General features: G+C 32.4%; 1 protein-coding gene across 1 annotated transcript; it reads left to right on the top strand.

The window, feature by feature from the left end:
• The first annotated feature begins 4,025 nt into the window (after nucleotides 1–4,025).
• On the top strand, nucleotides 4,026–12,456 carry LOC106665904. The gene is made up of 2 exons (XM_014392709.2): nucleotides 4,026–4,178; nucleotides 8,859–12,456. The coding sequence occupies exon 2, from the start codon at nucleotides 8,859–8,861 to the stop codon at nucleotides 9,222–9,224; it is 366 nt and encodes a 121-aa protein (XP_014248195.1). The 5' UTR covers nucleotides 4,026–4,178; the 3' UTR covers nucleotides 9,225–12,456.
• The last annotated feature ends 1,281 nt before the right edge of the window (nucleotides 12,457–13,737 follow it).

The following is a 13,737-nucleotide window of genomic DNA, read 5'->3' as shown; positions in this document are numbered from 1 at the left end:
GGATGGTACTTCTTCCTCCCTCTACCGATCCCATAAGCCACGGACCGCCCGGTTTAGCATAACCGTCGTAATCGCGTCAACCATCAAAAAGCAACATCTAACTAACAACATCGATAGGAAACTCTTACGAACCTTTTCAGTCTCGCATCTTCAGCTATTTTGAGTCTTCCTCGCCGGCTTACATAACATATACTCAACTTCAACGATCCTTCCGATTGATTAAAACAACAGCTAGACTCCAAAATGAATTAAATGCTACAAAATCCGGCATAAAAAATCTTAAAACAATAGACGAAAAATAATTCTTATTGAATTTTTACGTCCAGGCCCCACGACCCCATGCAAAACATTCTTGTCGATCGTCGTAAACATTCCAGTCAATTAATTTATCGCTTCAGCATGTCTAATGACCATTTATGCTTCAACATGAAATGAAAAGTATATAGAAATCGTCCCAAAAAATGCCATAGAGGCTTGAAAGTTGCTTTGCGACTTCTGGCCAATAACATTATTTTATCATTGATCTCAATTTCATTCACCTGCCATAAAAATTGAATATTTGAGATAATGCGCACAGGGGACATTTGATTTGAATTGATTCAAACAAAACCGAATCAAAGAAGTCGAAAAAATGTCGATGAAAGCGATCAAAATACAGCCTCAGAGGCATAGACTTAATTTTTTTTAATTATTCGCTAATTATTAAACCGATTTTCATAAAATTCGATAATATTATTAGATATTTAAATAAAAAGGCATAGTAAAAATTTGACTGGAATTCTTTTGAAGGATTTGGCTTAATTGGTGTAAACGTATGTTTGTGAAAAGATTTTTTTTTTTCGATATCTCCCTAAATTATAACAGGAATAAATGAAACTTGACTAATCGATGCAAAATTCGCAGGAAAAATACCAACAAAACTATATTATTTATTTTTGGAACGAATAAAAAAATTTAGCTTAATAAATTTAGAAATAAAGGTTGAAATCTATCAAAACCAGCTTCAGAGGGTTAGACGTGCATTGCTCCATTTTTTTTAAATTACTCACTAATTATTGAACCGATATTCACGAAACTCGACCATATTGTTATATATTTGAGTCAGAAGCAACGTAAAAATTTGATTGGAAATCATTGCAACGATTCGGCTTCATTGGCCTAAACAAATATTTGTGAAAAGATGAGTTTTCTCGATATCTCCCTAAATGATGACAGTAATAAAATGAAACTTACTTGGCTTATCAATGCAAAATTCGCATTAAAAAAACCAATAAAATTAATCTATTTATTTTTGGAACGATTAATAAATATTTTAGCGTAATAAATTTAGAAAATGTTGTTGAAATCTATCAAAAACAGCCTCAGGGGTTTAGACGTGCTTTGTTCCTTTTTTTTAATAACTTTATATAGTTTAATAACTTTATTTATTTTTTGTACTACTATTAAAGATTTAAGCTTCATAAACTTAGAAAATTTTTCGAAATCTATCCAAAATCAGTCTTAAAGACATACATTAAACGCCCATTACTCTACACATTTTTCAGTATAACTCGCTAATTATTAAACCGATTTTCATGAAACTCGACAATATTATTAGATATTTAAATAAAAAGACACAGTGAAAATTTGACTGGAATTCGTTACAAGGATTCGGCTTCATTGACGTAAACGTATATTAGTGAAAAGTTGCTATTTTTCTGGATATCTCCCTAAATTATGCCAATAATAAAATGAAACTTGACTTACAAACGTAAAATTCCCGACCAAAATACCAATAAAAAAATAACTTTATTTATTTATTGCACTATTATTAAAGATTTAAGCTTCATAAACTTAGAAAATTGTTTCAAAATCAGTCTCAAAGACTTACATGAAATGCCCATTACTCTATACTTTTTTTAAATATAACTCGCTAATTATTGAAACGATTTGCACAAAACTCGACAATATTGTTATATATTTGACTTAAAATGCAAAGTAAAAATTTGATTGGAATTCATTGGGGCAATTCGGCTTCATTGGCGTAAACGTATATTTGTGAAAAGGTGCTGTTTTTGCTGGATATCTTCCTAAATTATGCCAGGAATAAAATTAAACTTGGCTTATAAACGTAAAATTCGCGACCAAAATACCAATAAAAAATAACTTTATTAATGTTGTTAACAATTATTAAAGATTGAAGTTCATAAACTTAGGAAATTGTTTCGATATCTATCCAAAAACAGCCTTATTTTATCAATGATCTTAATTTCTGGTCACGTGCCTTAAAAATTGAGTTTTTGAGTGGAAATATAAACGCACAGTGAAAATTCGATTCGAATTAATTCAAAGGAAACACCACAAAAGAAGTCGAGAAAATGGCGATCCAAAAAACAGTCTGAGAGGCATAGACGTAATCTTTTTTTTTTTAATTATTCGTTAATTACTAAACCGATTTTCACGAAACTCTACAATATTATTAGATTAGATATTTAAATAAAAAGGCATAGTAAAAATTTGACTAGATTTCGTAGGAAGGATTCGGCTGCACTAAAGTAAAGGTATCTGTAAAAAGTTGTTGTTTTTCTCGATATCTCCCTATATAAATTGAAACGTAACTTATCAATGTAAAATTTGCAGCAAAAATACGAATAAAAATAATCTTATTTATTTTTGAAACGATTTATAAACATTTAAACTTAATAAATGTAAAAAAAAAAAAACAGCGACGAAAGCGATCCAAAACAGCATCGGAGGCTTAGACGTGTATGCTCCACAATTTGTTTTTAAATAACTCGCTAATTATTGAACCGATTTTCACAAAACACTAAAATATTTTTATGCATTTGAGCGAGGAGGCAAAAGTAAAAATTTGGTTGGAATTCATTAGAAATATTAAGCTTCATTGGCTTTGAATCTTGATACTTTACGTGTACTTTTGAAAAGATGCTGTTTTGCTCGATATCTTCCTAAATTATAACAGGAATAAAATTAAACTTGGCTTATCAATGTAAAATTCCCAGAGAGCATACCAATAAAACTTTATTTTTTTATTTTTAATACGACTACTAAACATTTAAGCTTCATAAATTTAGGGAATAGTGTCGGAATCTATCCAGAAACAGTCTCAAAGACATTAAACACAAATTTGAGTAAGAAGCTATAGTAAAATTTGATTGGAGATTCCAATTTTATTGCAACCATTTGGCTTCATTGGCGTAAACGTATATTTCTGAAAAGGTGCTGTTTTTCTCGAAATCTCCCTAAATTATCCCAAGTACAAAATGAAACTTTGCTTATCAACGTAAAACTCGCGACTAAAATACCAATAAAAAATAACTTTATTTTTCTTTCATAAATTTTACTATACGGTTTAGAAATGTAACCAAAACCAGTTGCATAATTTTGTCAAGTTTAGTACAAATAGGTTCATTATTTACCGAGCGATTAAAGAAAATTTAAAGACCAATGCATGTTTAATCTTTTCCTTCTGACAAATTGTAGCATAATTTTGTCAACTTATTAGGTTTCACATTTTTAAAATCGGTCTAATATTCATGAAAATTTGTTTGTGCTGTAAATTTGACATCGAATTTAAGGTTATTACGGCACGTTTTCTTATATTTTTGAGGTAATTTGCAAGTTTTAAAGAAAATAGGGTATTTTCACAAATATGCCAATGAGCAGATTCTTTTCAATGAATTCCAATAAAATTTGTTCTTTATTGTTTCTCTCGAGTGTACAATATTTTTTTGGTTTCATTATTTAGAGATTTATGTAGAAAATTTAGGAACCAATGGGCTTTTATCCTCTGGAACTCATTTTGTGCCAAATTCAACCAGATTTCCCAAAAAAATTCAAGAATTGCGATATTATCAGTTTCCCTCCAGTGGAAAATCCTCTGCCCACCTCCTGCCGGCGACTGTTATCCTGTTAAATCCATTCCTATAAAGTTTTCCCACGGCATTCCTCAATGAAATCCCTCCTCTCCTCGCGAAGCCGGGGAAAATCGATCCGGCCATGCGCTCTTCCCTCGGAATCCTCATTCGGCAAAGCACCGGCCAAGAGGAAAGCGACGACTTACACTTTTAAAGGACTTTTCCGAGACGCAGCATCATCAAAGTGTCAATCTTAGATGTTTCCGTCATTTCAACGCGCCAGAATTACAACAATTGGATTCAATTGATTATCCCTTAAAGGTAAATACGCATTATATATACATTTACTCATAAGTCACACTGTAATGGATCATAAATTACAATCCAGCAGCTTGATTAGTTCCAGAGGATTAAATTTCCATCGATGTTTATATAAATCATATTATTATGTTACTATCCAGCATTGTTGGACGAAAGGGTCCTGAGGAAAAGGAATCTTTGGTTATTAAGAGCAAGAGATGAGTGAGGTCATTTTCTTCGCAATTACAATCGAATCTCAATCTGAGATTAGCCAATTTTCTGAAAAATTTTATATCTTAATGACAAAATTTTAATAATATATTAAGACAATAATAAGTGTGGGGGCGTAGGTGGCCGCCGTTTCTTGGATATTTGCATATTGTTTATAAAAACTTTTTAAGCTTTTGAAATATTTGGACTTTTCATACTTGTCCAACATTGGAAAAGCTTAAGAAGTTCAATATTTCTGAAAAATCTTCTTTTTTTATAACTATATCATTTTAGCTATTTTCAAATCTTTAAAAAATGCCCAGGGAGAATTTCTTAGACTTACTTGCAATTTTTTGTTTTATCAAAGTTTCGAAATATTTTAATTGTTTATCGTTCGCCTGTGTCAATGTTCGTTTGATCCCATGCGGATTTTATGAGATTTGAAAACGTCCAAAATATGCATATTGCCAGACCTAGACTATATAGCCATTTTTCAGGCTGCTATCGCTGTTTTTGACCAGCCCTACCAGAATTTCGATTTTTCAGGCTATTGTGATCGTTATTAATAATTCTTTATGGATTTCTTCAGTTTTGACACTTCCAAAATATACAAATTGCCAGTCCAAAATATCAAATTGGCCAATTTTCACCTGTAATCAATGTTTTTGACCATTCCTACAAGAATTAGTATTTGTCCGGCTCTTCTCGTTGTTATTAATCCTTCATCGGATTTTTTTTCAGTTTTGAAGCGAAATAACACAAATAAGCCAGTCCGAAGTGTAGAATTGACCATTTTTCTCTCAATGTTTTTGACCATTTCTGGAAGGATTTAGGTTTTTTGTTTTACCTAATGTTGAACGATATTGCATAATGAAAATCTGACATTATGATTCTTATGACGATCCATAATCTCCCTTTGGGGGGCGTCGGTGGCCGCAACGGTTTAGGTTTACACGGCGCTCATCACTGTAAGGTGAAGATCCGGGGTTCGAATCCAGCTGCCCTGCATTCGAACCCGACTTACAGATGGGCTTTTTTCGAAACCACCTGCACCTCGAGGGTTGATATAACCTCTGCTGTTGCGAACCCGTGTAAAAAAATAAAATAAAATAAATAATAAGTGTGTGGATTCCCAACTTAAACCTTATAAAAACAACAATGAGGCTTGTAGTATTTAGTTAGCACTTTTTCTTTGAAATATTTGGGGGCCTAGACGTCAATGGAACAGAATAAAGAAAAATAACCGCATGCAAGGTTAATTATGGTTTTGAGATAGAGGGGTTTAATTTTTTGAGATTTGAAAAAGCTTTTGAAAAATAAAAAGTTCTCCCAAGCAAATGAAGTAGTGGGCAACAGGTAGAAGGTGCATAAGCAACGATAACGTAAATGCAATAAATGGTAAGAATTACTAAAATGTTAAAGCTTTTTGAAAGTGGACAATTATTGTTTTATTTTAATATATTTTGACTTATTTAAATTTCCCTATATTTTCTACAATACAATAAATTCTATGAAAGTAGATAAACAAAAAGGAGGAAAATGATGAGAAAAATAAAAAGATAGAGCATCGTATAGTATATAGTACATATAAAATTGTATGAGATGTAAGGAAAAAGAAGGAAAAGAAAAGGTAGGGAAAACAGGGAGATTGATAAATTTCCAACTAACACAAATATTATATGAAATGCATTAACAAAACATAGGACAGAAAAAAAAGAAGATAAAACAAACCAATTTATAAATAATATTTAATATAAGATAAAATAGTAAAAGGGAAAATTAGTAAGATGAATACAATAATATATAAATTGAAGTGTATCTCCAATCTTTCACTTGCTTTTTTTTCTTTTCCTCCCGTTTTCTTTATATTCCATAAAATTTAAATATAGATTTGATGTTCTATCTTTCTATGCCTTCCTTTCCTTTAATGTTTTGTTGTAATCCAATTATTCCATATATTTTCCCTCCTATTCCTTTTAATATGTTTCTTATATTAAATATTATTGATATTTGTTTGAGGTTTTCATACTCTTGTTTTCTATTTACTTTTCCTCTGCCCATATATTTATATAATTTAATGCAATTTATATATTAGTTCGAAGTCTCCCCAATTTTATATATGGCTTTGTTGATTATCTTCCTATTTTTCATTTATATATAGCTTCATTGTTCACTTATTCTATTTTTTCTTCCTTTTCATCTTTTTTTGCCCATTTTCCGTATAATTTATAAATTGATTCAATATTGTATATCCAATAGATATTGCCCTGTTATAAATGTTTCTTTTTCTTTAAAAAATTATATACAACTGATGTTCAATCTTCCCATCTTTCTTTATCTTTTTACTTCTTTTTTATCTTATTTCCTATACGATTTTTTTAAGGTTCGTTGTGCGTTTGTGGTCGAACTCCATTATCAAAGGTTGAATATCAGTAAGGGCTCAGTTGGAACTAAAAGTTTTACTGATATTCAACCTTTGATTATTACCTATAATTTTGATATTAGTTCGAAAAGTATTCTTCCAATTTTTGTCTTCTCTTTTCAAGTTTTTCTTATAATCCATATAATTTATGTATAGCTTTGATGTCTCCATCTTCCTATTTTTCTCTTTTTTTTCTTTTTCTTTTTTTTCTTTTTTTGACATTATCCTTTATACTTTATTTATTGGTTCAAAATGTAAAACATTCCTTCTCTTTATTCCTTATATATTAAATATAGGTTTGATTTTCCATCTTTTTAATTTTCGATTCCTATTTTTTGGCCATTATATTCTATATAGTTTATTTATTTGTTCAAAATGTATCCTTCTTTATGTGTGTTCCCTTATGTTTTTCTGTTTTATCTTCTTTTTTAACTTATATTTCATATATTTTGTATATGCTTTGATGTTCTATCACCCTAATTTTCTTATCCCTTTTCCTTATTTTTTCCTATATATTTTATAATTTATAAATTGGTTCAAAATGGATCAATCTCCCTATTTTATTAAAACCTTTTCTCTTCTCCATTTCCCTTGCTTCTTTTTCTTTATATACCATATAATTTATATATAACTATGATGTGATCTTCATATTTTCTTTTCCTCTTTTTTGCTCGTATATTATTTGTAATTTATGTATTAGTTCAAAAAGTATACATCTTCCAATTTTTCCTTTTTTCCTCAGACTTTTCCTTTTTTGCCCATATATTCTATTCAATTTATAAATTGGTTCGAAATGTATGCATGCCCCTATTTTTTTTCAAAACCTTTTCTTTTTCTCCATTTCCCCTGCTTCTTTTTCTTTATATACCATATAATTTATATATAACTATGAGTTCCTGTTTTTCTTTCCCTCTTTTTTGCTTGTATATTCTATGTAATTTCGTATATTGTATGACGACTGAAGAGTAAAAGTAATTTATTAGCGCGAAAGGAAGGGGTTACTTATAACCCCGCCCCGAGGAATATCGAATACTCTGGGGTGAGGTATGACGTCTGGAGAGTATAAGTAATTTATTAGCGTGAAAGGAAGGGGTTATATTTGAAATCAGAGAGTCAGTAACCAGATCGAGACGCTCAAATGGCTGCAGTTTAAAACGAAATACGCCCAAAAGAAAAGAAAAAGAAGGAAAACACGCAGAAGGCCGGCGATGACCTCAGTTGTCGGCCCATAAACTTCCCACTTTATTATTATTATTTAATTTTGTTTCTAAATTGTACAACATTTCTAACTGCTTTGTTTTCCCATAATAAACCGGCTTTGATGATGACGATACAATCATCGAAAGCTCGGCAAATACCGAAAGAATTGTTCAGTTGTGACCTCACCGAAGATCCTTTTCCACGTAGTTTAGGAGCAGCTCGATCTATCATCTCATCTATAATTCTTTTCTTTCTCTTTTCATTTTTTCTCTATGTATTCCTTTACTTACTAATCGGTGCGATAGCCCTTAGAGCAGGACGTGGACCTCCTCAGTAAGTTTTCCTCATTCGTTTCGGTGTTCGGCCCTGAGGCCATCTCCTTACAACCGTCCGCCGTAGATCCTTCTCTACATCGTCGAACCACCTAAGTCGAGGGCGACCCCGTATCCTGGAGCCTCCTGGCTTCCATTTAGGAAATTCCTTGGAAGCCTATCTTGTGGCGTCCTCTTCACGTGACCCAACCATCTCAATCTTCCCTTCTTTATTTGAGCAACTATAGCCGGCTCGCTAAATACTTGCTTTAATTCGTCACTCTTGCGTACTTTCCATTCGTATTTTTTAGCACTTTTCTTTCCCGAACCCCAAGAATCTTTTCACTTTCTTTGCTCAACATCCATGTCCATGTATTCCCTATAATTTACATATTAGTTCGAAATGTATTCATCTGCCTGTCGGTTTTTTTTTTTTTTTGTCCTTCTCTTTTTCCCTATATTTATATGTATACAATTTTGATATTTCTCTCCCTTTTTTTTCCTGCTTTTATGTTAAATGAATTCTTATTTATATTCAGATTAGTATATTTTTCCCAGATGCACCTCGCCGTCGGGGAAGCGGTGGCGAAGGCCGCGACCGTTAAACTGGCAGCGATGGCCCTGGTAGTGTTCGCTTCTGCAACGGCCGCCCTCTGCGTCCTTCGCCTCCCCCGAGTCCCCAAGGAGCTCGGCCTCGTGGAGAAGGCCCGCGACGAGATCGCCTCCCTGGAGAAAAGAGCGAAACGACTCGAATACAACCTGGCCCTGGCGAGGGAAAGCGCCCGCGAGGCGTTCCTCAGGCGAGAGGCGGAAAGAAACGGAGACCTCGGGGCCCCCTTTTGGCCCGGATGCGTTTTCTTCCCGTGCGACCCGATCAACTCTACAGGCACTGACGTCAAGGAAAAGTCAAAAACGACTCTCTAACTTAAAATATATACACATATGTATATCACTTTAAAAAATTCCCTAAATGAGGCAGAGTTGAGAAAAGATGCGGCGTCCGAATTATACAGTACCGTCACAACACGCACGTTTGTCCCGAACCCTGTTTTATTTCCTCCCCCGTCCATCATTCTTTGCAGCCCCATGCTTTAACCCCTTCTTGCCCAATATGCCCCATGGCAAAACCAAATTTTGCAAATTTTCTAAAAATCCCATGAGTGTCTGGCGGAATGTTTTTCCTACAGTGTTTCATCCCGTGTATCGCCAACAATGATTTATTTGGCGCCAATGTAAAATCTCCATATTGGAATCTTCTATCTCCAACATGGCTCTTCACCACACCGCTGCATCTTTTATGAATTATCATATTTGCCAAATATAAACTTTCTCATATCGATTTTATAATTTAACCCTTTCTTGCCCAAAGTTGCTTCAGAGCCAACTTTAGCAATTTTGTTTAAGGTTAACAGGAAATCCCCTGAATTTATGGCGGGCTTAGTGTTATGCCCGTGTATTGGCAACACTGATTTTTTTGGCGTCAATCCGTACTTCTAACTATTGTATTTAACCGAATTTTAATAATATTCGTCTTGCTCTAAGACAACATTGGGCCATAAAGGGTCATGCTAAAAGACAAATATTTACACCATAGATTTATTTTAACATAATATTTTTATATATTTCTGGCATCATCTAAACAACACACCAGCATATTGTTTTTTCCCAATAACTTTCCACCAGACAAAAACTAATCTGTTTTTACCCATGAGCTTTTGAAAAAATTGTAAGATTAAACTAATTAGGATTGAAGAAATCCCAAAATAATATTTTTCTACCTTTATAATATTTTTATTGTCAAAGCATCAAATCTTTGTAATATCCTATGTATTTAGAATTGGTTGATAACCAATTATCTTCATGTCTTTGTATAAAACAAGACAGGAAATATTAACAATCACAATCATTTTGAATTGTTTTGGCTAAGCTGATGTTAGTTTGTAATGTAAAGGAAGAACGACAAGGGGCCCAGGATGCAGCCATGTGGAAATCGCCGATATCATCTGTTAGCACATTTCCTACATCAGTACTTAAGGTAAACTAAAAAACTTGGTCGATATGACTAGAATATTTAATTTATAAAATAATTTCTAACTGTAGGGTAAAGACATATTAAAGTACCAAAGGCCAAACAATTCAACAAAAATCCTGATTCTAAAAATTCACAAATAATTATTGATTAAACAGCAGTTTTCCAGCCAGCAATTGACAAACTACAGTATTATATCCTTTTGAAATTTCATAGGATACTCCCGTATTTATTTAATTTTTTTCAGATTGAAACATATTGATTACAATTAAATTTGATTAACGATATTCAAGATTTATAAGTTATTTCAGAAGGGAATAAATTTCACTTTTTTAATTATTTCAACAGATATTAACTTGTTTTAATTAATTGAGTTAGATCTTCACTGTTTTCTCTAAGCGCTTTTGGATCAATGCTGACCCATTATTTGTATTTTTTTTTTTTAATTCAATTACAACTAGTTTAACCTTCTGCAGTACTTTCACAAGAAATTTCTTTTCTACATACTAGGTAAATTTTAATTTTTCTTAAGCAACTGTTTTGTCCTGTGCATGAGTCAGCTAAATCAGGCCTTTGTATGGTTTATTATTCACCTTTTACCCATTTTCTAGAGCAATGTCACTTTTTTCTGCCTTTGTGTGCCTTTTTCAAAACCCATCTGCAAATTATTCACTATTTTCAAGTCCAGGGCCAGGTCATCGTATCAATGAATTCTCTGACTCCGCTCTCCCTCTCGCTAAACCTACTAAACGCATCCACCATGCAGATGTTATGTCCTAAAATCCTCAGAAATCAACCCAAAAAATCAATAGTGTACATTTCAGTGATTTACAGTGCAATATTTCGCACAACCTATTTCCCCATCCAGTGGAAACTATCTTCAATGCCCCCAATGCCAAAACCACACAAACCCCCTGTCCCATCCATAGACCAACAATCCTCCTTCCTATTTTATCGAAAATCTTTGAACTACTACTCTTTAAAAGACTAATACCATTTGGTCAACACTGAAAATTTAACTCCTCATCATCATTTTGGATTCCAACTTCTCCATTCCACTGTTCACTGTTCAGAAGTGCTTTAGAATAGTTGATACACATCATCAACTCTAGAAAACACGCAATACTGCTCAGCCGTATGTGTGGACATTAGAGAAGCATTTGACAGAGTGTGGTACTCCGCCCTCCTTTATAAGTTAAAATGTATCCTTCCTCACACATACTATTTTATCTGGATGTCCTTCTCCCAGATTAACTGTTTAATGTGAGAATCAGCACCAATTTTTCAATCACCACAACAATCAAAGCTGGCGTTCCACAAGGAAGTATCCAGGGCCCAATTCTCTTCACCATCTACACTCTCACAACCTACGCAACAACACTGCAATCTTATCAACTGGATCAAAAAACCTGCCCGTGTGTACATTAGCAATAAGATAATATAGCCATCAAACCAAATCCCGAACCATGGGCTTTACTTATATAGCAGAATTACACGTAACCCAGATTAAAATGACAAAAACTTAAAAAAAGATATGGACTACTCAGACACCTGACCAAAATCAACACTAAGCATACATAACAAACTAACCACTTACAAAACACTCATCAGACCTGTTTGGACTTACAGAGTCAAACTGTGTGGCCAAATCATCCAACATCCAATGAATTCAATCCAAAGTTCTCCGCCATACCCTTAATGCTACGTCTCCAATCAGACGATCCGTCAAGATCATAAGATCCCATTCTTGAAAGATCTTATCCACATATGCTTCCTCAATTTCCACTCTAACCTATCCCTCCTCCCTAACCACAAACCCTCTTTCTTCAATACCTCACGCTTACAATCCTCCACGTCAATGGCTTCGTGATCTTCTATCTTGACCCTCCCAAGTAAATAAAAGAGAGTTCCAGGACTGGTTAGTTTCTCTCCTTACTGCCACCTGTCTGATGTCAGATTTTCAACCAAGATCTCACATAAATAGATTAATTAATTGAAAGAAGTAATTTGGTCAATCAGACCACTAAATTTAACGGATTTATAACTATACTATTTGCTCAATGTATATTTTTTACAAATAAATAAAATTAAAATTAATCTATTCAGTATGAGTTCATTTTTCAGAAGTTTAACACACTATTTTTTTTTTTTTTTAATATATTTTTCAGGTGTTTCATTGTGATTCAGCTTTCATTTTTTCTTTCTGTTTCCTTTTTTTCTTACACAATGTTATTGTTTTTTTCTATGTTTCACTTTCTTAAAATAAACACTGTAGTGAAATAGTGCGCATTTAAGGTTATAAGTATGGAGAGTCAAAATACTGATTTGTAATTCTGTTATTCTGCTTCCTCTTTTTCCTGATTTAAGTAGATTTGCCAGGTCTTTTTATAATTTATTTTATTCAAGTATAACCTGGTTCTTTTTTTCCCCAACACAATGTTTTTATTGTTGTATTTTTACACTAAGCTTCACTTTCTTAAAAGCAAAAACTGTAGTTAAATGGTGCACCCTCTGGGGTGTAAGAAGGAAAAGTCAAGACACTGGCTTATAATACTTATTCTGCTTTTATCGATTCATACTTTATATTTTTCAAAAACAATCTACAATTTCTTTAGATTGTTTTCTAGTCTATTGCCGTAAGTTCTCTCGTAAATTTCAAGCAAGTTTTCTCCCTTTTTGGGCATTTATCCCAAGTTTTTCCTTGCTATATTGTTACTGAGATATTATTTATAGATATATATTCACTATTATACTGTTAAGCAGATGTTTACCATTTTCATAAATTTAAAAAAAAAGGCTTACTTTTATTTTTCTTAGATAAGATAATTTCCTTATCAAATGACACGTGTATTCTTGTTTATATTTTCCCCTTGCATTGTCCTCATTATTTGTACTATATTTAATCTTTTATATTATGTGTGAAACAACTGTAGATTTCATGTGATGATTTTGATCATAATTCTAGGAAGAAAATATTATTTATAAGCATAATAAACAGAGAATTTTTTTTTTTTTTTTAATAACGATCTGTTTAAAATCAATGTACAAATTTATCGGTGATCCTGTAATTTGTAATTGGAACAAACTGTCTGCACAAAAAAAGCATATAAACAGATCAAATATTATTCCTAAAGTATTCTTGCTATTTTTTTTAATATATACCATAAAATCATAAATTAAATAATAAAACCAACAATTTTTTTTGTAAAAAATATTTGTGTCAAAATGATACAAAAGTGCTCACAAAATAAAAAGACTTTCTCACACTGGAATTCTTGATTTTTTATCAATACAAAAATATATTTTAAAATAATATAATGTAAATATAACATTGATTTTTAATATAAATGAAACTATTTTTTGTTTTTTATCAACTTTTTTTGGCACCCAATGAAATTTCTATGCAGT

The sequence above is a fragment of the Cimex lectularius genome, unplaced genomic scaffold (genome assembly GCF_000648675.2).
Source record: "Cimex lectularius strain Harlan isolate CLEC.00 unplaced genomic scaffold, Clec_2.1 scaffold109, whole genome shotgun sequence".
In the NCBI taxonomy this organism is placed as follows: domain Eukaryota; kingdom Metazoa; phylum Arthropoda; class Insecta; order Hemiptera; family Cimicidae; genus Cimex; species Cimex lectularius.
The sequence above is the reverse complement of the archived record's forward strand: the minus strand, read 5'-3'. Positions and strand labels throughout refer to the sequence as shown.

Coding starts and splice junctions, on each gene's coding strand:
- LOC106665904 (XM_014392709.2), top strand. CDS start 8,859: ATGCACCTCGCCGTCGGGGAAGCGGTGGCGAAGGCCGCGACCGTTAAA.